General features: G+C 38.4%; 2 protein-coding genes across 2 annotated transcripts; both read right to left on the bottom strand.

The window, feature by feature from the left end:
* Positions 1-1,595: 1,595 nt before the first annotated feature.
* On the bottom strand, positions 1,596-10,565 carry e4f1 (E4F transcription factor 1). The gene is made up of 14 exons (XM_062984788.1): positions 10,448-10,565; positions 8,141-8,250; positions 7,970-8,024; positions 7,716-7,831; positions 7,478-7,598; positions 7,161-7,313; positions 6,759-6,877; positions 6,016-6,237; positions 5,754-5,865; positions 4,994-5,211; positions 4,448-4,646; positions 3,325-3,503; positions 2,386-2,448; positions 1,596-2,205 (listed from the first exon to the last, which is right to left on the bottom strand). The coding sequence occupies exons 1-14, from the start codon at positions 10,539-10,541 to the stop codon at positions 1,891-1,893; spliced, it is 2,076 nt and encodes a 691-aa protein (XP_062840858.1). The 5' UTR covers positions 10,542-10,565; the 3' UTR covers positions 1,596-1,890.
* Positions 10,566-12,095: 1,530 nt separating this feature from the next.
* Positions 12,096-25,000, bottom strand: zgc:113333 (beta-N-acetylhexosaminidase). The gene is made up of 14 exons (XM_062985057.1): positions 24,940-25,000; positions 22,497-22,583; positions 20,386-20,656; positions 20,131-20,240; positions 19,299-19,386; positions 19,012-19,176; positions 18,609-18,792; positions 17,852-17,923; positions 17,552-17,756; positions 17,301-17,383; positions 17,150-17,225; positions 16,955-17,053; positions 13,148-13,237; positions 12,096-12,899 (listed from the first exon to the last, which is right to left on the bottom strand). Exons 2-14 carry the CDS (start codon positions 22,571-22,573, stop codon positions 12,689-12,691), a joined length of 1,731 nt encoding a protein of 576 aa, XP_062841127.1. The 5' UTR covers positions 22,574-22,583; positions 24,940-25,000; the 3' UTR covers positions 12,096-12,688.
* Positions 25,001-25,142: the final 142 nt, after the last annotated feature.

The following is a 25,142-nucleotide window of genomic DNA, read 5'->3' on the forward strand; positions in this document are numbered from 1 at the left end:
ATGAGCATGGGGCAAGAAAGAACATCAAGGGAATGGAACTTCCTGAAATGAAAGTTTATAATCTTTATGTTTTACTGCAAAGCAATGTAAAGATTCAGAAATGGAAATCTTAGTCCTTGTAGGACAGGGCTGGAAGCTGTTGTTGTATTTGAAAGTTCTTCTGTTCCTTTATAAACCATCATACATATAGAAATGGGTTTTGAAGACCATTTAAAGACCTTGTGTGACCTACCACGAAATTGTATAATTTGAAGAACTTGCAAATTTACTTGTCATGTGACTTTTGTGTTCACAACACAGCTGAGTTACATCTCCTTTATGTTTCTGCTTGAGCTTAACAATAGTTATAGACTTGTAATTTACGCTGTGTGAGTGCCAGAGTCACTGAGCTCTATAGTACGACTCTTTTCCTGAGTGTGTGTGTTACCTTATGCACCATAAAGCAAAAAGGTTACAATTAAACCCACTAGCACTTTATTGGTCTCATTTACATGTTATGAAACATTCGTCTTTGTGGAAATAATCAGGATCCTAAAGGGTTACCAAAGAGCCAACAGGATGGACGACAGAAGGAGGTGGAAATAAACCCAGGGGCAAGGTGAGCTACACTCCATTGTTGCCCAGATCGGCCAGGTAAATGACTACACACATTTTCTAGTCTCCTGTTGAGAGCACAGCTGCGAAAACTAGATACTAAAAATATCAAATCATACGTTTTTTCACAAACAAATATAGTTAGCTGGACATTTATTACTTGAGTAAATAAAGTGAGAAAAACCTCAAATGTAAAAGCTGCTCTAGCAGCTCTGAGAGCATAATTTAAATGTTGGTACCAAAAGCTGCTCTAGGAGCAGAATGTAGAACTGTACAAAATGTAAGATGCTCCAAGAGCAGAATTCAAGTGTTGGTACCAAAAGCTGCTCTAGAAGCAGAGTGCAGAACTGTACAAACTGTAAGATGCTCTGGGAGCATAATTTAAATGTTGGTACCAAAAGCTGCTCTAGGAGCAAAATGTAGAGGGACTGTACAACCTGTAAGATGCTCTGGGAGCAGAATTTAAATGTTAGTACCAAAAGCTAGCTTGAGACTTATGAGACCTATATCTTTAAGACCTACATTTGCACACTTACTCTGTGTCATGACTGTAAGAAACAGATGCAAGGAAGTGTAAAGTCAGTCCTGGTGGATCAGACACAACTTTTATGAATGAGAATGGCCGGCCATATCACATCTGATGTTATTCATTAGACAGACAACACTGATAGTGTCAGAAATGGCTAGAACACATTGATGGTACAACACAATGGAACTTTAAAAAAAAAGTACTTATTGCACAAACAATACAACTTAAAATGTATTGCCAAATTACAGAGAACATCACTCCTAATTACTGAGTTTAGGTGTTCCAGCCACACCCATTGCTAACAAGTGTATAAACTCGATTATATGCTATTGTAGACAGTTTGACAAACTTGCTATGGATGGACTACAGTGGCCTTTACCTCAGCCCCTTTGAAGACCTTTTGACGAATTGAATTGTGAATGCCAGTCTGTCTTTTTCATCACTCAGAAGTATCACGCAAGCTTTACATGAATAATTCTCATCCATGTTTATTGATATGGGCGCAACCCAAATAAATACTGGTCAAATTCAAGCAGGTGTATGTTAAATGATGACACCATAAAGTACAATGTTTTCTAGGTAAATTATTATTTGATAAACACAATAAACACAATATAAAACTGTATAAATCTTGTGAACAATCCCGGTTTTGTCCTTCAGTAAGTGCAAACAGCTGAAAGTTTTTTATCGAATAAGGCTTGACTGGAGAGAAAATCTACTCCTAACAGTTCACTCATGTTCACTCATTTCACTCCTGGTGATTTGTCTCAGACCACCACCACTGTCTGAACTTCCATCTCGTCCGAGGAGGCAATGACATACTGCTCATCTTGCTCCATGAGCTCCACGGTGGTAGTGCCATCTGCGGTGGTGGTGCTGAGGATGGTACCCTCACTGATCGCACTAGCCAGAGTCATGGCCACCTGTTCAGTAAGGCTTTCTGGTGTGGCGACGGTGATCGTGTCGCCACTGTCGAAGACACCGGGTTTTTCATCAGCCTCAATGTTGCGCACGATGATCTGCTGGCCACCGTGCACCTGACTCACGACTTGCTGCACCACCTTTAGGATCTGACTGTCCATCTGTAAAAAAAAGAATAGTATTAAAAGTCGAGATGACCAGACTTCTGTTACTTTCAATAACACAGAAAGTAGCAGACATAAATAAAGGCAAACCAGTGAAATACAACTAATGCTAACCACACATAGGCAAGGATGGTTGCCTTCAGCTACACTAAATTCTAAATGAAAAAGTCAAGTTACCTGGTTTTGATTGTGCTGGATAACAGACACCTCGTCTCCTGTCGTTGCTACCTCGGCTGATGTCTGTCAGAAGGAAAAAGTGCATTTTTATGTTTGGTTTTTCCTTAAAGTATAATCTCTTTTAACAAGATTAGTACTCCTTCAAGTAATCCCCTCCCAAACTATTTCTTTTGTATTATTCTATGTATGCATTTTCATCCAGTTAACCAGTTCTATCTAGTAGCCAACCATTTCTTTTAACATCCATTTTAACATCCATTAACTTATCTCCATTATTCCCTGTCTCTGTGCGGGCGCCACTGACCAGCCAGCAGAGGAATCCCCTAAGCCAGGCCACCGTCACACATAGCTAATCACGTCTGTGTAGGTGACTGTCTGGCCGATAACAGAGCTCGAGATCTCGACAGTGTTCAGTTAAACTTTTACATTTACCATTATAAGTAGGTCTTTCTAATCTGATCCAGACAGGCAAATCATAATAAATCCTTAATTACTTTAATAAGCTCAGCCTACTTCCAATGCTTTATGCTCTTTTTGCCTGGCTGCACTGTGTTTACACTGCTTATGAGGCATGTGTATGTATTTATGCTGTTTACTTATCAAAACAGTATGTGGACTGTAAGATGTTTTGGAGAAACACTATCCTTATGGTCACCAGGAATCAGAATCAACTTGAAGGCAATTAGTAATCATAATATGAATAAACTACCTTGCATGTTTTTGGAAGGTAAAAGGAAATTAGAGTTTCCCAACACAGACAAAGAGAAAACAAACCCATTCAAGACAGTGACTAGAGATGAGAATCGACCCTTGTTTCAAAAACCCCATGATTCTATTGATCTACTCCTTCTACTAGCTATGCTGCTGTGCCACCCAACAATGTAAAATACAAGTGACCTTTCAGAAATATTTTGTCTAACAGAAATAAAAAAAACGTACTCCAATTATGTATTCCTGAGTATCAGCCACTACAGAAGAGAACTCCACCAGCACTGCATGGGGATCTTCAGAGATGAGGGCAGCTGCCACACTGTCCGCACACTCCTGCTGCTCATCTGAGCCTGGTGGCGACTCTGCCTCTTGCTCCAGCTCATTCTCCTGTAGTGATATGCAGCCCCCTGAAATACACCACATACAATCATTTTCGAAACTCTACTTAAATATTAGAGCTTTTTGATAACCAAAAGTATGTGTACACCTGACCATGAGCTTGTTGGAACTCCCATTCCAGTACCAAGGGCATTAATACGGATTTGCCCATCCTTTGCAGCTATAACAGCCTTGCTTGACTCTATTTGAAAGGCTTTCTACAACATTTTTAACTGTGTTTTTGGGCACATTTAAATAAACAGAATTTGTTTGGCCAGGCACCAATTGGACAAGAAGGCCTGACTCACAATCAACGTACCAAGGAGGTTCACTAGAGTTCCTTTATACTAAGTTCATCAAACCATGTATTTATGGGCCACTTTGTGCACACATGCACAGTTACGCTAGAACAGGATTGATTGATTAGTTTTTAACGCCATACCGACACACTGGGGTCATTTATACGGCGGTACTCAAGTTGTTTTTTCATTTTGTGTCATTTAAACAAATTATAAAAGATGTTTTAGATTTAAATATGTTAAAAAATTCATTATTTTCCCTGGTGCTGCAGCTTTAAGCACATTTTGTATTTCGTTTTCATTAAAAAACCTCAGTCTTTCTGAGTGTAGTGTTTTGCATGCTATCAGTATGTGTTTTATTGTTAGTCTTTCTTTACATTGATGACAGATTGGAGCATCTTCTCTAGTGAGGAGGTGTTTGTGTGTTAACATAGAATGTCCGATTCGGCATCTTGTAAGGATACGCTAGAACAGGATAAGCTTTCACTAAACTGTAAACTGCTGAAACAAAGTCAGACACATACAAGAAATTTTAATTCATTAATAAAATTATAAATTGTCTACACTTGTTAGCAACAAGTCTGGCTGAAGTGTCTGAAATAAATATTTACATGGGGTGTCCACATACTTTTAGCCATATAGCACAGTTTATTGTCGAACCCTGCAATATTTACCTTTTGATCGTAAATGACGGTTAAGAGTGCCATGCTCTGCAAAACCACGACCACACTTGGAGCACTTGAATGGCTTTTCCCCGGTGTGGTGCCGAATGTGACGCACCAGAGCACCCTTTTCCCGAAATCCCCGAGAACAATGTGGACATACGTAGGGTTTGTCTTTACCGTGTGTGCGGTGGTGCACCTGGAGAGCGTTCTGTAACAAGATAGGACAATTACATCACCACACATTCTAACTACACCTAACTACAGGTATATCAAATACCTAAATATCAGTGAATAAAAGCATGTCATTACAGTAACAAGATATTAGATGTTAAAATTGTATTTATTAATGTTTAAATTTTTTTTAAATAATCGTATTTTTAGACAACCACAACACAGGTCCAGGCAAGCACACTAAAAGATTTATTTGCTCAGTGGCCCTCTCTATTTCTGTTCCACCTACCCCTGTACTCTCCAATCAAAGCATGTTCTACAGCCCCTAAGCAGCAGTGGCTTGTCTGTACCAATAAGACCGACAGAGTTTAGGTGCTGTCTTACCTTGGTTTTGTAGCTCTTGTCACAGAGGTTGCAGTGGTGTGAACGCTCATCTGAGTGTGCCTTCATGTGCTCACGCACGTGCCCGATGGCTTTAAACAACTTGCCGCATTCACCGCACTTGTACCGGCGCTCTGTCACATGTACCTCCATGTGCTTCTTTAGCAAATAGCCTGTTAGAAACTCCTTCTCACATGTCAGGCACTTAAATGGCTTGTAACCTGCAAAAATAATGGCAGTTAGACAGTTATTCATCTTCAGTTAAGTGTCACTAGGTGCAAGGATTCGCCATTAAATGTCCATGTTTATGTAAAAGAACACCATCTAAAATTGTGTACTCTATACAATTCTAACAAGTGACAACACAGTGGTTGGAGGCTTCTGATTAGCAACTGGAATAGTAATACCTTAACCGCTGTAATACCTTAACCACTGTTGACTTAAATTCAGATATTTATAAATGTTAATTAACGTTACACAAAAACTGTGAATGTTTGTTTGTTTGGATTTAGAACACCATGTTTAACACATTTGTGTCATTTTATGATCTGTATTATGTTTTCATCTCCTTATTGTATCTGGCTGCAATACAGTTTATGTAACGTTAAAGATACGCAGGTGGACCTAGAGCTTCAAAGCACCAGCTTCCATCACACTGTCCAGAGCAAGTTTCTGCGCAGCTTTAAAGCCACCTTCTGCACTTTCATGCTGTTGCCAGACATGGACGTGGTTATAAAAAAAAATTAATGCAGGCAATTCTTACCAGTGTGGCCTTTGATGTGGACACACAGGTGGGATGCTATTCTGAATGTTCGCTCGCAGTGAGGGCATTTGTGTGACCTTGATGGAGAGGTTTCTGGGTCATCTATGGATTCCTTTAAAGAAAATAATGCACAGACTAGTCAAAAAAAGCTAAGCAGTCACTCTGTGGCTTTCTACATCTTTAACATTCCAGATTTAAGTATTTTGTTAATAAAAGATACACGGCATCTAAATCCAAGAACGATTACCAGTCTTCCACGTACCACACTCTCTGCCTCCACCTCCACACACTCCTCAGTGACCTGAATCTCTGTGACCCTGCCATCAGCCTCAGGACTCTGAAGCACTCCTTTAGGTAACTGAGCCTCCGCTTGTTCTGCAGCCTGTGCGGCTTCAGTCTCCAGAGCGATTCCTGAGTTGATAATGGCCTGGCATATTAAACTGTCCTCCTCCACCACAGTCTCATCTTCAGGCTGAGATATTACCTACACAAAACAGGACACCATACATTTTTTAAGGAGGATGTACAGTAATAACATGTAATAAGTAATACGATGTTGATTGTGTTCCTTTGACATCTCATATGCTTTTATTGCACCTAAAACCACTAACAAAATGTGTGTGTGTGTGCGCGTGTGTGGTATTTTTACTTGCAGCTGATGTTTTTTAGTGCTTCTTGCTCTTTCTGAGCAAGAAATCAAAGCACAATTAAAGAAACAAAGTGTGAAGTGAGAGAGTTGTTCCAACCCTAGTAAATATGGGTGTGAATATGTTCACCATATTTGCACATCAATTTGAGTGTAAACAGAAGTGTACACATGACTTTTACTTGAGATCCCATGTACAAACAAAGTCTGCACCGTTATCCATACAGTCCTTGTATAATTATTATAAGATAGGTCTTAGTATGTCATTTAGTAGTGCTACATGACATACATGGACAAAAACAACATATTCACATTATATTGCAACACAACCTGTCCATAACAAAGCTGAATTCATTTACCTGGTGGACCTCTCCTAGGGTTTCCACCACTTGAATATGAATTGCATCCTGTACCGTCTCCAGCACACTGACCACTGGCAGCTGCTGCTCTTTCTGAGAGGCAGCTGAAGGCTGAGGCACTTTTGCAAAACAACACATCACACTCAGTCACCTATAATTAAGTAAACACTGTATTTTTGCAAATAGAATTAAACATTCCTTAAATACTTAAGTACTTCACAAAGATAAAAATGCTATTGCTAAATTCTGACTACTAGTCCAGTACCGTAAGTGCTAGGCTACATTTGCTTTTGGAACCAAGGTTGCTAAAATATGAATAAATCAGCTCTATAACACAAATAGACCTTAAAAGAAAGACACCAGGGCACAAAACACAACTAAAATCGTTATTTTTTTGCATACCTGTTCGAATACCATCTTTGCTTATAAGGATCTCTTTGCATTGGCTGTAACGGATCTTCTCTGTGCATGGAGTGAGGGACTTCAGGTGCCTGGTGAGTGCACCAGACTCTCTAAATGAAAGGCCGCATTGATAGCACCGGTAGGGCCGCTCATCTGAAAATAAGCACACACACACACACACACAAACCATCAGCAAGCTTGATTTAAACACAATTCATATGCGATTGTGATTCTTTAATTCTGCCCAAAATAAAGTGGAATCATGCAGCCTTTTACGATGGAGTACAAAAAGACAGTGTGAGGCTTCCTTTCCGTACCTGTGTGCCGCCTGTTATGACGGATCAGAGAACCTTTTGTTCTGAATTCAGCGCCACATTGGTCACACTTAAAGTCCTTCCTGTCTGTATGAGTGAACAAGTGTGTCCTCAGGATATTTGCCTATGCAGAAATAAGGAGACAGAATTGAAAACTACTGTTTCAAAGGTCTATAGATAACCATGACAGGATATGAATTCCAGTGCAGTAACATTAATATCACATCAACATGGAACATACCGTCTTGAATGTCTTCTCACATGTATGACAGACGTAGCGGCCGTCTTCATTGAGCTTTAGGACAAGTTTCGTGGAATCGCCATCCTCAGACTCACTATGGTTCTTTCTGCCTCCATCTAAGAAAAGAGAGATTCAAGTTTTTGTTTGTGCAGTGGAACAAAGGTTTAAAGACTAACATGGAAGAGGCTGTATAACAGTATTCTTGTATATTCTGAGTAAAATTAATCCAAGTACAAACAGAATAAGAAGTTCACCTGTTATGGATCTCTCTGCATCATCTGATGGTTCTCCATCATCAGTGACTTTTATCTGTGGATCATTATATTGATCAGGGTCACAATTTTACTTAAATCTAGAGATAAATAAAGAAAGCATTTATCAAAATGATCTGCATATTGATAGCTGGATGAGAAGAGCCAACATACCTGTGATTCCTGTAGAGAACGTTTACAGTTCCGATTAAGTTTGTGCTGAATGAAAGTATCCAAAGAGGAAAATTCCTCACCGCATCGCCCACATCTATGAATATCTTCATCTGTTTAGATAAAAATTGATGAGTTACAGAATTAGAATACAACCGATTTAACAAGTAGAACAGTTAATTTTGCACTACTTTTAGACAGTAATTATTTGGATAGTAATTATGCAGTACTAAATCTAAAGCTTTCTTGTTTTGGACACATTATGATAAGAAGAAATAATTCATTGGAAAAGTCAAGAATGTTTTGAAGAGTTTCAGGTAAGAGGATTAGAAGATACAATTAAGAGAAAGAATGAACAAGCAATTAAGAAGTCTGAAAACCCAAACAGAAGACAGGACGTTCTGGAGAAACACTATACATGTAGTCACACTTAATAATAATAAAATAAAATTTATATTACTTTCTCTACTAATAATAATAATAATACATTTTATTTATATAGAAAAAAAAAAGAACAGTAACAATTTTATTTTAGGAGAAGTAGCACCTTAAGATTTAATACATTCTCAGTCTAAACAATAATCATTGTTATCGTTAGGAGACAAGTCAGGATTGTCTCCTTGTTCATTAATCCGAAACCAAATAGTGTCCTGATCACCCTACACCTACTCTGTAAGTTCACAAGTGTAATGTCAAACACAGTCATGGACAATTTTGTATCTCTAATTCACCTCACTTGCATGTCTTTGGACTGTGGGAAACCCATGCAGACACAGGGAGAACAAACTCCACACAGAAAGGACCCGGATTACCCCACCTGGGGACTGAACCCAGGACCTTCTTGCTGTAAGGCGACAGTGCTACCCATTAGTGGTGTGCGATACTGCAAAATTTGGTATTGATCCGATTCCAAGTAAATACAGGGCCAGTATCGCCGATACCGATACTTTTTAATAATTAAGGTAGATGCATCATCAAATTGCTAAATCTGAATGAATTTTCATGACCTTTAAGTGTATTATTGTAATACATACATTTTTTGTAAGTAGCTGCTCTCAGTAGGGTTGTAAATAAATTCAGATGTTTAAAGCGGTCCGATTTCTTGTTTCTGGTGCTTTACTTTCTCTCAACGTTACCATCACAAACACCACAAATCACCACAAATCGGCTAACTCATACCACATAGTTGTGTTTGCTGGGTGAATAAATGTGTATATTTTAATAGTGACCGAATACATGTGTCCTTGTTCATTTAAAAAAAAAAAAAAATCGATGCTATTCTGTTTACATTTATAAGCACGAAGTCAAAAGAAAAGAGCTCTCATTCACCAAAACACAAACACAGGGAATAAGAGCCTCACTGCGCATGCTCCGATTCATTTACGTAGGTTGCGCAAAGTGCGTAAGGTGCGTCCGTACTTTACGTACGTATAGTTTACATTAGAATTGACCGTATTTTTGTATCTGCAAAGCAAAGTATTCAAAAACTTACAATCTTCCAATGCCTACCAACGTACTGATGTCTGTTAGGATTTTAACAACATAACAAAGTGACGGTACCACAACAAAACACAGCAGAGCAGGAGGGGGGAGTAAGGTGAGCATGTAAGATGTGAGAGGAGCGGTACACACATGATCTTTACTTTCTGATGATACCGGCGAAACGTACTGAATGTTGTGGAGAAAAAGTAAAACTGAAGTATCGATCCGATACCAATACCAACGTTGGTATCGATATTTGGATCGATCCGCCCATCACTACTGGGGATTGAACCCAGGACCTTCTTGCTGTGAGGCAACAGTGCTACTCACTAAGCCATCGAGCAAGTTTTCTCTACAAAATGATCTACGGTTCAGTACATACACTATTACGTCGTGACTAAACTAAATAAAATAGATATGCGACGCTGTAAATAAATAAACGTTAGGTCGCTTCGGTGCCGAACTATTTCCAACACAAGTGTGTTAGCTGGGTTAAAGCTACTATTCGCTAACAGGCTAACTAGCTAAACTGCCAAACCCCAACAGTCACACAAATTGTAAACAATGTCCAGTATAAAGATTCCACCGGACAGCGGGACTGATGACAGTTCTCACACCCGTGACACGTAAACAAACCGCCGCTGGAAGCTCCGATTACCCTGTTAGCATAACTAGTTTGCTAGCTAATGGCTAACTTAGGTTAGCTAGTCTAAAAGAAAAGTACAGCATGGCTCGCAGTGAGGCTACTGTCCACGGTGAGCTCGGTTAAAGGAAGATAATACTATCATGTGTACTTTTAGCACGTTTTGATTAATAAGGCGGAAATACCTTCGTCTCCGAGGCTGGTGGTGATTGTGATGATGCTACTTGGCTCCGGTTGGCCGACAAGCGTTTCTGCCGTATTATTATTTTCTTCAGTCATGTCGTTCAGGCGCTCCGGCTCTGTCGCAACGCTGCAGCACGAGCAACATGGCGGATTTACGACCTTGTCGTCATAACAACAACAGCTGGCCTAGTTCGCGGTGCCTCTGTCCCACAGAGCTTGGTTCTTTACCATATATGTCTCGTTAGTGTGTTAACATCCTAATAAAGACATAATTTGAGATATAGGAACATTGTGCACCCACTCATTTGTCCAAAAATCCAGCCAGTTATCTTTCACATTTTTAGCATTTAGCAGACGCTTTTATCCGAAGTGACTTACATTACTGTGACAGTATATTGTATAGGGTTAGGGGCCTTGCTTAAGGGCCCAACAGTGGCAACCTGGCAGTGGAGGGGCTTAAAAAAGTGACCTTTCGATTACTAAACCAGTACCTTAACCACTAGGCTACAACAACCCTTCATCCTTTCACATTTACGTTATACATTTTCGGCATTTATCAGACGCTTTTATTCGAAGCAACTTACAGTACTGTATATTGTCTGAGGAATTAAGGGTTAAGGTCCTTGCTCAAGGGCCCAAAAGTGGCTTGAACCAGTGACCTTTCGATTACTAGTCCAGTACCTTAACCACTAGGCTACAGCTGCCCTACATCCTTTCACAGCTGCATCCTTTCACAACGCATTAAATCGTACACTGGTCAAAAGTAAATAATAATTGTGATCTGAGTGACTAACCCTGGTGCCAGACAGGCTGGTTTGATTGTCAGAAACTGCTGATTTAAAATTTTCACACAGAAGTAAAAAACAAACAAAAAATCATCCAGTGAATAGAAGTTCCCTATGCAGAAGCTACTTTCGATGAGAAAAGCCATATGAGATTGGCCGAACTTGTTTAAGCTGGGAAAAAAGGTTACAGTAACGTAAATAACCACTATTTGCAATCATGGGGAGCTGAAAAGCATGTCAAAATTCACAAGACGTCAAACCTTAAGGTTAACCTTAACCTAATTAATGCAGATGTGGCAACAATATCAGAAGATCACATTATCTTTTACTTCTGACACCTAAGAAAATCTGATAATAAAGTGAAGATAAGTAATAGATAAAATTTATAGTTTTGGCCCAGCTGAAGTGGACTTTTTAAAAACAACAACAACAATAAACACAATATATATATATACATATTTTTTTTAAACCCAAGACTGACATACATGGCCAAATAGGAAATACAAAGGGTTTTTCTTTTGCACTGAATAACAGGGTTATTGCATTTCATGTGTTTATGAGCATTAGTGCATATTGTGTAAATGTTTTGATGGGTTACAAATGTACAACCCATATTTGCAGATCATTTCAAATGTATCAACCACATTGTGTTTTCCAAAGTATACACATTTTAAAAGATGTCTGTAAAACAAACAAAAAGTCTGAATAGGCAATTTTGAACTAGTAACATCAAGTCTTTGTAAGTCAGGTGAAATCCATTAAATACAACTCAAATAAATATCATGAAAAAGAGTAATTACAAAATAATTATTGATTCCATTTCAACTAAACATCATATCTCTCATAAAATATTATAACATTTACATCATTTAGCAAACACTTTTATTCAAAGTGACTTACAACTGTGACCGAATACGATGCAAGCAATTGTGGGTTAATGGCCAGTTTGGATAAACATACTAGAGTACATATAAAAAACACTTACAATTTATATGTAGGAAATTCATTATCAAAAGACACTCCAAATAAAAGCTGCATATTATAAAATCAATGTAATAAATTACATTTTCCAAAAAGGCACTTAAAAGATGTTCATTTGTAATGAGATCCAAACAAACTATGATCTACACCATCTCCCACCCAAAACCAATAGCTAATAAAAGCAACCTGTTAAAGAACTCCAGATTTCACCAGATGCTGATCTGGAATCAATGCAAAACAAAAAGTGCAAAATGACATGTACCACATTTTAGCTCACATTTATAGACAATCATATATTTACCTTAAATCCCATTTAGTTTCCATATTTTAACAAAGCAAAATGTTAAAATATGTAACCTTGTGCATTGTTTATCTTTGGCAAATTCAAATATTTTACATGTAACAGAAGCTGTATGTAGTTTTCGACAAAAATAAATACATTTAATTAATGTAATTTAAATGAACATTTAAACAAGTTTACACTTCTTTATTTTTGTATGAAGGATTGAGACTCTTTGGCTGTCCTTTCAGCTTTAAAGTTTGTTCCATGTCTTTTGCTAAGCTGCGGACTTTATTCATGTAAATGTTGACATTCTCTTCTATCCACTCCTCCACAGTATCTGGATAGAAGATTTTGTCCATCTCTGTCTGGAATGTCTCCAAAAATGTCTCCCACTCATTCAGAAATCTAACAAAAGGGGGTAGTACATACATTTAATTATATTCAAACACTTAACAAGAAGAGACAGTACAGAAATGTAATTATATTTATAATATTATGATATTAATACAATCCCCAAACTGCTATGACATACAGTACAAGCATTAAAAACATTGAGTATTCATTGAGTATTCATTCTTTATATTTCATACATTATTAACTCTTCAACTTATTATTGAATTATCTTCAATTATTAACCTACAAAACAAACCTACTTTGTTAGATCATTCTTGATAAATCCAATACTCCGAGGATTTCCAAAGCTGTACTTTCGATGATAGGGACTAAACGAACCTCTTACAGCACTGTGAAGGTAAGCAAGCATGCAAAAAAATAAGGTGATTCATAGCATTTTTGGGAACACAGATCATAGACTGTAATTAAAGCACACACACACATCCCACTTTTACACATACTGGTTCACAACTACAAAACTCCACAAAAGTTGGATTGTATGTCCAAATTCTAATAAGAAAAATGCTGTAAATCCTGTTTGACCTGTTTTAAAATAAAAGTACAAACATTACATGTTTCTGTTTTTACCCTTATAAATTAATATAAATGTTTATATACACTATACACCAAAACTGATCTGATGCCAGCAACAAGTCTAAATCTAGAAGCATAGAAAAATACATTATAAACTGGTGCTACAGTTTGGCTTTAGTATAAAAAGAGCATCCAGGAATGGCCTAGGCTTTGCCACAAATCACCAAATAATGTAAAAGGTTAAACGTTTCTTAATAAGCAATTACAACGATTTAAAGTGTTTCACCCTCTACAGTTCATTTCATTTAAAGATTCAGGAAATCCAGAACAAAATCTTATGCATTAAGGGCAAGGCTAAAAACCAATAGTGAAGCCATTCCATTCCTGTATTTAAAACTGGCATATTTCCATAATGAATATAACCACATGAGCTTGGAAATAACTAAATAAACTGTTGTCACAGCTGGAAACATTGTTTATAATGTCCAGACGCATAGGATACTCATCTGGCCTTGAGCTTGCTCACTTGAAATGGACTAAAAGTGAAAACATGGACTCTGGTCAGAGGAGTCAATCTTTCAAAATGTTGACCTTGAGACAGCCACAAAATCATGGCTTCTGTATTAAACTGCTGCAACACTTGTAAACTTTTTGTTTATATTTATTTAAACAATAATTTAAAGCCACATTTTGCAACAAGCCGTGAAGCTGCAAGACTGGACTGTCTGCAGCTCAGACCTGTCTTTTTTTTCTAAAAGATCTCCTGCATTCTCAAAGCAAATGCAACCATGAAGTCCTGTTCAGTTATGTAGCTAATGAAAGCATAGTTTGTGTCTTCATTTACTCAATGATTTTAAAGTACTAGTAAAAAGGGATGTAACGCATTGGTTATCATGTTTCTGTTCTAACGTGTTGCAGGTATCAATCAAATCTGAACTGAACATATATTTTTTTCATATGTAGGTTGCTACCTACAACAACACCACTGACCTCCAAGAATACACAGATACTGTCTGTGCCTACGTCACCAAATGTGTTGATGATGTAACGGACCTTAAGACCATCACAGTTCGGGCCAATCAGAAGCCATGGTTGACAGGGGAGGTTTTCAGACTTCTGAAAGATAGAAATGCTGCCTTCAGAGCTGGAGACCAAGAGGGGCTGAGGGCAGCTAGAAAGAACCTATCCCACGGCATCAGAAAGGCCAAGAGGCAGTACTCCAGGAGGATAGCACATCGCTTCAGCAACAGCAGAGACACGCGGAACCTGTGGCGGGGGATTCAGACCATCACTGACTACAAGCCTCCTTCGCAGACCTGTGACAGCACCACCACTCTGCTGAACGAGCTGAATGTCTTCTTCGCTCGGTTCGAAGCATTCAACAACATGCCTGCACTGAAATCTCCACCCCCTTCTGACGACCTGGTGCTGAAGCTGTCCCCGGACAGCGTGAGAAGATCATTCAGCAGGATCAACGCATGTAAAGCTCCTGGTCCTGACAACATTCCTGGTCGTGTGCTAAGGGACTGTGCGAGGGAACTTGCAGTCGTCTTCACTGACATCTTTAACATCTCGCTGAGTCAGGCTGTTGTTCCTACATGCTTTAAAGCCACCACCATTATCCCTGTCCCGAAGAAGGCGTCGCCCTCCTGTTTTAATGACTACCGCCCAGTTGCACTCACCCCCATCCTCATGAAGTGTTTCGAACGGCTAGTCATGCAACACATCAAATCGGTCCTCCCCCCTGCTTTGGACCCCTTTCAGTTTGCATATCGGTCAAACCGATCGACTGATGACGCCATTTCCACTGTCCTCCACTCAGCCCTCACTCATCTGGACTCTAAAGACTCATATGTACGAATGCTATTCATAGACTTCAACTCTGCATTCAATACGATCATCCCCCAACAGCTTATTCTCAAACTCGACAGGCTGGGGCTGAACACCTCACTGTGCAACTGGCTGTTGGACTTCCTGACTGGAAGACCACAGGCAGTACGGGTCGGCAGTGACACATCCAACACCATCACTCTGAACACGGGGGCTCCCCAAGGATGTGTGCTGAGCCCTCTCCTATTCACTTTGCTAACCCACGACTGCACACCATTGCACAGCTCCAACCTCTTCATCAAGTTCGCGGACGACACGACTGTGGTGGGTCTCATAAAGAACAATGACGAGACAAACTACAGGAGTGAGGTGAGTCACCTGTCCCAGTGGTGCAAACACAACAATCTTTCCTTAAACGCTGAAAAAACTAAGGAGATTGTTGTGGATTTCAGAAGATCATGCACACAACATGCTCCTCTGACCATCAACGGTGCTGCTGTGGAAAGGGTGAACAGCACCAAGTTCTTGGGTGTGCACATCACTGAGGACCTCTCCTGGACTAATAACACAACATCTCTAGCCAGGAGGGCTCATCAACGTCTCTACTTCCTCCGTAAGCTGAGAAGAGCCAGAGCTCCAGCCCCCATCATGTGTACCTTTTACAGAGGTACCATCGAGAGTGTCCTGACCAGCTGCATTACTGTGTGGTACGGCGCCTGCACCGCGTCCTGTCGCAAGACCCTCCAACGCATAGTGAGAGCAGCTGAGAAGATCATTGGCACCTCTCTTCCCACCCTCCACGAACTTCACAACACCCGCCTCACCCGAAAAGCCTTCTGCATGGCAGGTGATTCCACCCACCCACTACACAGCTTCTTCAGTCTGCTGCCATCAGGAAGGAGACTGCGGAGTCTCCGGGCCAAGACCAGCCGACTGAGGGACAGCACCATCCACCAGGCGGTCAGGATCCTCAACTCGCTTCCTGTTCTGCCCCCCCTCTCACGAACCTAACCCCCCCTTCCCCCCCCCCCCCTCCCCCCCCCCCCCCCCCCCCATCAATACCAAAACTTACATCCTTTTATCTTCCCAACGCATATATCACTTTAAACATAATCTATAATATAACAAAATCGTTTTTGAACTGCCGTCGTAATTAAACTGGTTTCTAACAAAGTCTTCATAATCTGCACTGCCACTTTAAATGCCTTTTTATTTATGGAACTTCTATTTTTTTTATTATTTTTTTTATAATTCTTCAGGTGGTCATTTTTACCTCTATATTTTCATATTTGTCAGTGTATATATTTTGCGCTTCAGAGTGTGTTTATTCTTATTCCATTTTTATTCTTTTATTATAGGTTTATTGTTAATTAATGTGTAATGTTGCACCATGGGTCAGAGAGTAACGTAATTTCAATCCTCTATATGTCCTGTACATATTGCAGTTTTTGACAATAAAGCAATTTTGACTTTGACTTTGATATTTAGGGAAAAAAACAAGATTCATAAGGTAAAACATGAAATATCATGACCATGTACTATGTTTTTGTTTAATATTGGTCAAGCAGAATTCACAAATCAATACTTTTTGCCTGTTTCATATTGCCTTCCCATGTTTGGAAATGAGGTTTGTACTGTACTTTAGTCTTGTTTAATTTAGCAAACTACAGTATTATGGCTTATGAATTTCCAAAAGCACTCACCCGTGTTGCATTATTTTTTCCACTGACTTCTGAAGGTCTGTGTTGATCTTTTGCACCATGCCGTAGACTTCGGAGCCTGGAAATGACCGGGTGCCTTCACTGGAGGTTTAGAAATGATTCCAGATGGGTATTAGCAACGTCCACTCTTTACAGGATCATTTATAGTCATAAAAAAGAGGGATCAAGATTTCATACCAGCTGTTCTTAGTGAATTCTACTGTGCAGCCCAACATGTGCTGTATGTCAGCTTTAACTGTTTCATCAAATGAACCTGTTTAAAAACAAATCATCTAGAGTTACACTTGTTCCTTTACTTACAGTGTTAGTCTTGTTACTTTGTTCTCACCATGTTTTAGAGTCTGTAGGCAGATGGCCAAAGACGGTGTGCCCACAGGAAGCAGTTCACAAAGCACAGAATGATGCTCATATCTAAAACACACACACCACCCATAATTAAGCCTCTTTAATTTAAAATATACACAAATACACAAATCCTTGTTTGCAGAACGATTGCTTTTATCAAATATCTCTTCAACTGTATTAATTTCAATAAGTACTACTTTTCATCTTTACAAAACAAAACACAAGTATATAAACCTTTGCCATCCTGTTAAGACAATGCCGTCCATTGTTATAGATGGGTACTGGGTCATGGATGTTACGACTTTAAGCCAGGCTAAGTGATTCTGTAAATGGTGAGTTAGTGGAGTCCACCTCTGGTCAATGCCTGAAGCTCCTTTAAATGCACTTGCAAACCACACACTTTTAAACCCGGCGTCTTGGTAGCGAGATATCAGTTCTCCTGTAAATGAAGAAAGTCTTTGTCATTCGACTGACACCTTTAAAAAACAACAACAAAAACTAAAGTCTGATTCAACCATATCTTTGAGGTCTTACCTATTTTTGTTACATCCAGGGTTGAATCATACTGCCATATCATAGGTGATGCAAGATGTGCCATACCTGATTCTAAAACAATTCTGGTGATTAATTCACTACATTACAGGACCAAAAGTTTCAGTAAATTGAGCATACAATAAATCATAATGAATGAACAGTCCAGTGACTAAAAGTGACACTTTACACAAGTTGGTCGGTCACATTGCTAAAATAATGTAAATAACAGCAACATTGGACTGTGATGCAGTGAAAACCTTATGGGGAGTCAACTATTCTGTCTCTAGAATTTGACTCCTGACTTTGTATAAAGTTGTGCATAAATAAGCCTTTAGATCTTAAATGAATGCACACATGTACTGCTGGGTAGTACAGACAAAAATATTAGGGCTAATGTTGTATTATTAAGCATGTATTGCTTATGGTATTGGAATGAGATGCTCAACAAGCATGTATGTGACATTTAGGTGTCCAAATAGTTTTGGCCATGTAGTGTAAAAACAGAATTATATATTTGAGAATGTTATACAGTTAATACTGGTTCATTTACTGTTGTTTTATGTATTTAGGGGCCTTTGATCATATGTACATTAGATATACATCACATGATCAAAAATATGTGGACTCCACCTCTAATTACTGAGTTCAGGTGTTGCAGCACCACCCATTCTTTCGAAATGTGTTAATTAGGTTCTAATTTTGTAGCAACAATAATGTACCGTGTAGCTGTGTTATGTTTGAAGTTCTCCTGGTATACCTTTCATTGTAGCAGTGCTGATCTTCCTCAGCATATCCTCCCAAAACATCAGCTTTATTCCAGGTCTCCGTTCAGCCATAAAGTGACAAACCTGTGTCACATGGTTGAGAAAGAGAGATCCTACGCTTCCATTATTATGCTGTATCCAGTGTTTTGAGGATTCACTCCCACCGAGCCCATAAACCTGAATGATTAATACAAACAAAACTTTATTACATAAAACATAATAAATCAATCAATAGCATTCCAGACATGTCACATACATACAGTCACTTTCAGAATTACTGGCATTCTTGACAATATGGGTAACCAGATCAAGAAAAATAATACCTTTGTGGTTCACACAATCAAACCTTTAAGGAAAATATGAGTGTTGCTAGAAAAATACACTGTTTTTACAAACCTCATCTGCTCCAATATGGAACCGTTGTACATTTGGGTGCCTCCTCAGGACCTGTATTAGCATCTCTTTAATCAAATCTAGGCTACCTGGGGCCTGGGGATTCAGGCTGTTAGGAAAGTCTGCCACCTCTCTCAGTTTAAAATACTTTTCATGTTTCAGAACAAACTACACAGGACACACATACAGAGAAACACAGAGATGGTAATTAAATACTGCACAGATTTAAAACATTAGTGAAAATACCAGATTAAATACATAAATGCAATGACAGCATTTAATGAACGCACCTCTAAATGTCCAAACACCTGCACCAGGGGGATCAGCTCGAGATTGTTGATGTGTGCTAAGTTCACAATTTCTTCTATGTCCTGCACACTTTTTCAGATAATTGAAAATCAGAATCAGTCATACTGGTTAAAAAACACTTTTAAAAGAACCTTACTAAGCTTGTGCATGTATTTAAGCTCAGAAAATTATTATTACACATAATGCAGTATACAGATTAAATGGGATCAGAAACCTTAGCATCCTAAATCCTTGATTGATTTATTTTTTTAATATAAAAAAGGCTTTATTACATCAGTGTGTAAAATCTAATATTTTTTATAAATTATCACCAATTATATCACTGAGTACTGTATAAAGTTTTTTCACAATTATTCATAGAAATAAAAATTAAAAAACAATGTCTTCTTGCAGTAATGCAATTATTCCTGTTTTCTATAGATTCTAATCTAATCTAATCACCCCAGAGGGCCAAAATCATTAAAAGCCACAATGACTACATGACCATACAGAAAACACAGAGAGAAAGAAGAAGAATGACTGGAGCTAGGTTGTCACTAGTGCCAGCTACTCAATCCACCGTCAAAAGACAACTCAAGCACAAAACGAAAGGGCAAGAAATAAGAAACCCCAGCATTGAACAAGGGCTGCTCTCTGATACAACAGGCTCTAATCGTATTATGTAAATCTTGCTCGACTGTGGTCTCAAGACTGCCAGCACAAAAATGTCAAAATGTCAATGTGACAAGTGTATGTAAACTTTTAAACTCGGCCATAGGGCTCAGCTTTGCTACACTGTTCAAAAGACAGTTTGAATACTATTAGCAGACTCACCTGTATGCAAATGGTGCCCTGAGAAGCTGGAGGTCACCTTCATAGGGAAACATGTCCTCATATTCCATCAAAACGCCATTAGCACCCAGAGAAGAAATGAGTGGAAAGATCTGTAATCGACAGACACATACAGTATTATAGATATACGGTTATATTTGGATATTAGCTTAGGTAATACCATACCAGGATCATTTTTCCTCAAAAACATACATGAGAAAAGCGACCACAACAAATCTGAGTATTAGAAATGCTCACCTGTTGAAGATATCTGACGTTTGGTGCAGCACCTTTAAGATCTAAGTGCACCACACGGAGAGGGGTTGTGACCTGTTTCACTGGGGTATCTGTAGTGCTTTTCTCGATTTTCTTTGGATTTGTACTTATATTGCTAGGTTGAGGCACAGGTTCCTTTGAAATTTGTGGCTCTTTTTGGACAAAAGGTTTCTTTGACCAGAATTTACCTGGGTTTAGTATCTCTATCTTTTTGCTTGTTGATTCTATTAGTCCTTGGTTGTCCATGCTAAAACTGTAAACAAAGAGGTTTAGAATGTCAAACAGGTTAAAAAAGTATTAATTAGAAAATGTTCAAAGCAAACTGAACCACTGACATAACTATTTCTGAATCAAGCAGGCTAAAAACAGCTCTAAGAAATCTGCCAATTCTTGTTTATACTATTATATAAATTCTTAAAAGTTATTTCATCATCAAACTTTTCCTTTGTGTTACAGACAGAGTGATTTCACTGGTTTAGTTTTTATTGGCTTTTTTTTTTTTTTACAAAAGGACAAATGGATGGATTTTTTAAATACCTGGCAAATTTTTAATAATATAAAATAACTTAACAGCTACTGTACATGGCACAGTGGCTCGGTGGGTAGCACTGTCGCCTCACAGCAAAAAGGTCCTGGCAGGCAGGGCGGTCCAGGTCCTTTCTGTGTGGAGTTTGCATGTTCTCCCCCTGTCTGCGTGGGTTTCCTCCCACAGTCCAAAAATATGCACTCAGGTTAATTGGAGACACTGAATCGCCCTATAGGTGAATGAGTGTGTGTATGTGTGTGGGTGTGTGTGTGTGTGTGTGTGTGTGTATGTGTGTCTGCCCTGCGATGGACTGGCGCCCCGTCCAGGGTGTTACTGTGTGCCTTGTACCCACTGAAAAGCTGGGATAGGCTCCAGCAACCCCTCCGCGATCCTAATGAAAGTGATCCTAAAGAAAGTGAATGAGTGAGCTACTGTACTGGTAATCACACACACTATATAAGTAAAATATGTGCACATCCTTCCAAGTTCAGTGGTTATAAAATAAAATACATGCCTCTAACTTAAAGGCAACAGTTTAAGAAAGGCCCTTCCCCATTCCAGCATCCACAGAGACATGGTTTTAGAGTATGGTGTGAGAGAACTCCACTGGTTTGGGCAAAGTCCTGACCTCAAGATCAGGACACTGTGAAAGTCATTCAAGAAGTGTCTATTTAAAGATATTTTCTAAAACAGTGTCCTGTTGTACAAGCCAGAATGCTTTGAGTATTAGATATATTTGTCACAACAATATTAACTATGCCATTGATTGCCACACAGCACCAAATCTCAACAAATCCACCCCTAAGCTAAACACCTGGAAAGCTTTTCTTTTGACTAAATATTGCATCTTTCCCCAAACATACCTTTGGTGATTGTAAAGAGAGTTCAGTGTTTACTTTACCAGCGCACAGCATTTGTTTTTAGACTTACTCTGGCTTATTTAAAGGCTGTTTTGCATATTTAGCATACCGTGTTTTGCCTTGTCAGTCTGTTTATTATGTGTTTTTTTGTCTTCCAGATCTTGTCTTGTCCTTGTATCTCAGACAGCAAAAATAACAAGCTCAAAGTGTTTCAAAACCTTTTCTCATCCTTTCTTGTTTCGTAAGCATCAGTTAGCATTGTGACATACTTAATCACCGTCTTTGAGTAACTTATAATTGTTGAGCATTAGAGTAAGAATTTAAAAAACAAATGTTGTACTTCCTGGAATTTTCATAATCTGAAAGTACAAGTCAACTGAGGCCAAGCTAGTTACTTAGGTTCTGAAAGTTTATAACTGCAAAATTGTATAAACCAAACAGGTGGATATTGAATTATTATTGTTCTTTTAAATTACAAAAACTAATATTATTGCATATAAAACAATATTAAATATTAAGAACAATATCAACTAAAAAGTAAATATGTATTAATGTTTACAGATTAATGTTATTTTTTAATAGTTCGCTGCAGATGTCTTTTTTTTACTTCATAAAGTAACAACTTTGCCCAGTGGTACTAAAATCTGTGTATAATTATATAAACATAGGTTTAGTATATGATTTATAACAAAGGTTTGTAGACCTACCTGCCAAAAAACAGCTTTACTACGGCCAGAAAGAACAGGCAGATGATCAGCAACCTTAACAGCCTCCTACACTCCATCTCTTTGTTACTACAGACAGAAAACATACATAATTCAAGTAAAGTTGAATTTATTTGTATAGCGCTTTGGACATTGGACATACAATGGACATCCAATCTTCTAAAGAGACAAGGCAACATAATCTACATCAAATACTCTTTCTATTGAATAAAAGTGAGTAAATGTTCTGTATGTTTGCATTGTCATTTGATGTGTGTACACACATGTTTACACAATTGTTAGAAAGTCAACACATATATCACCTTTCAAATGTTGGCTCAATCTCAAACTGGAAGTATGAAAGGAATACAAATTTTAATTAAGGTAAAATTATTCTAAATTAAAAACTATATCAAATACATAATATTTTATTAAAACCTTGTATATCAATTATTGCCCTCTGCATTTAGAACTTTGTGCAACCTAAGCCAGCAAAACAGCACTAACCTTCTTTTAAAATACTTGATAAAACTGGAAAATCCAATGCAAGAAAAGTGCATTTTCCAATCAAAATCTCTTCATAGCAACAAGCTTCAAGGTCCTCTCATGTAATCACTCCTTTTCAGGTCACCCAACAGCTGTTTAATGGGGTTCAGGTCAACGGACTGAGATAACATAACAAACAAAGCTTGATTCTCCACAAGCGAGGTCCATAAGAGCCTGTTTTGACTTGTTTGGAAGTCCAATGGCCTGTGCAGAGTCTTGACCTCAACCCCACTAAACACCCACAGGATAAATTGGAAAATTAATTGTAAGCCTTCACATCCAACATCAGTTAAAGCCTCCAAAATGTTCAGGTGGCCATACATACTTTCGCCCATATGGTGTATGATAATATGGCTTGTGTAGATGTAAAACTGAGCGGTTAGTGAATTTACAAATGTAGGGCATGTCATAGTAAAGAATGGTCAAACCACCACAACACATTTCAGGACAACAGCACTTTGAATTGAACATGTTGCTGTTTATTTAACACATGCACTCACGCCTGCCAACCCAGATATTTGGATTTCTGCCTCAACAATGTCAATTTATAAACCTGTTTGATCACTAACACACATCCACCCTGGAAACCTAATGACACTTAATAGTAATAATAATAATTACCCCATGGGTTTGTTCTTAATTAAACAGTCAAGGCATTTAGCAAATAATTTGTTTCATCCACCCTACAGTTAAAATATACAGCATCAATTTAAATCTTAGTAGGATCTTGGCTACATTTAAACTTTTAACTAGAACAAACTTCACCAAAGGTATGGCCAAATCACAGAGACACCTGACTGTGAGCCTGTCAGACTTCGAATGTAAAGATCATTTATATGAGGTTTCCAAGCCCACTTCGCAACTATAACAGTGTCCACACTTCAAAAGTCTGAGACCACTCATAAAAATGCTTTTTATCCTATAATCAACATAGCAGTTTGAGTGAAATGTTCATTCACTGACAATTTTACATCAATTTTGGAATTTCTTCGTATTTTGTAGGGTCATGTTCAGGTGATGCTTGAACAATGGCTGCAAATGTATTAACTTAAGCTTCTGATGAGTAGATTAAATCCACCTCAGTGTCGTAACCAAGGACCAAGCAAACCGAGCGTACCAAACAGCCTTTTGGGTGGTGCTTGTTGAGTGCAGACCATTGATTGGTCAAACACAATATCCACAACAGTAATAAATGACAAGTGACTAAAATAGATCAGTGATGTAGTGTTGTAAAACTAAAAACAATTTTAACAGAGCAAAATAAATTGAAAGACCACAACAATCCTAACAAGGCAAACTGAAAACCGTCCAATTGTTGCTACTGTTTACAGTTAGGATACCATGCAAGGTATTGAAAAGTAGGCATTGTTGTGGGATTATGCATTTAAAAACGTATCGTACCATACCATGGGGTGAAATGGAAAATGCCCATAAATTTGCATGCAGTGCTGAATAAGTGCCTCATCTATTCTGGTGCTAATATGCAAAGCGCTGCATGGTTTAGGAGGAACTTACTGCCCTAATAACTTCGACAGCATGATTCTACATGTAGTTCCACCTGAAATCAGGGCATATGTTGCAACAAGCAAAGAGAAGTACTTTACACAGCCAGACACAACACATGCAACCATGACGGATTTAAATAGTATTTCATAAGAGAACACCGTAAAAACCTTAATATGTATGGTGAAGGTGTAAACTGCAATGTGTTACCATCCAGTCAAATTAAGTATGAAGTTAAAGTATATTTTTTTTGTCTTAAAAACTATTCTTCCACTTAAAATATCACCATCTAGTTAACTATATTGGGATGTTAACCTATAGTCAGACTTTTTAATAGAAGCCAATTTTATTTAAGAAAATTAAGCCTTTCCAATGAATTGTATAGCTTTTAACTCACCCAGTATGCAACGATCCGAAGCAAAAAAAACTGTTGCTTTTCTAACAACACTAAAATGTCTCTCGTTGACCAGAAAAGCAAAATCTCTAACCTGGTAGAATGCTGTCAGATTGTCAGAATGTAATTTATTGGTCGTGTTGGGACCAGCCCACAGGATACAAATCTGCAATCTTTCTGCACAAGATCATCTGAAGTTGGTGTGA

Source organism: Trichomycterus rosablanca, chromosome 22 (assembly GCF_030014385.1).
Source record: "Trichomycterus rosablanca isolate fTriRos1 chromosome 22, fTriRos1.hap1, whole genome shotgun sequence".
Taxonomy (NCBI): domain Eukaryota; kingdom Metazoa; phylum Chordata; class Actinopteri; order Siluriformes; family Trichomycteridae; genus Trichomycterus; species Trichomycterus rosablanca.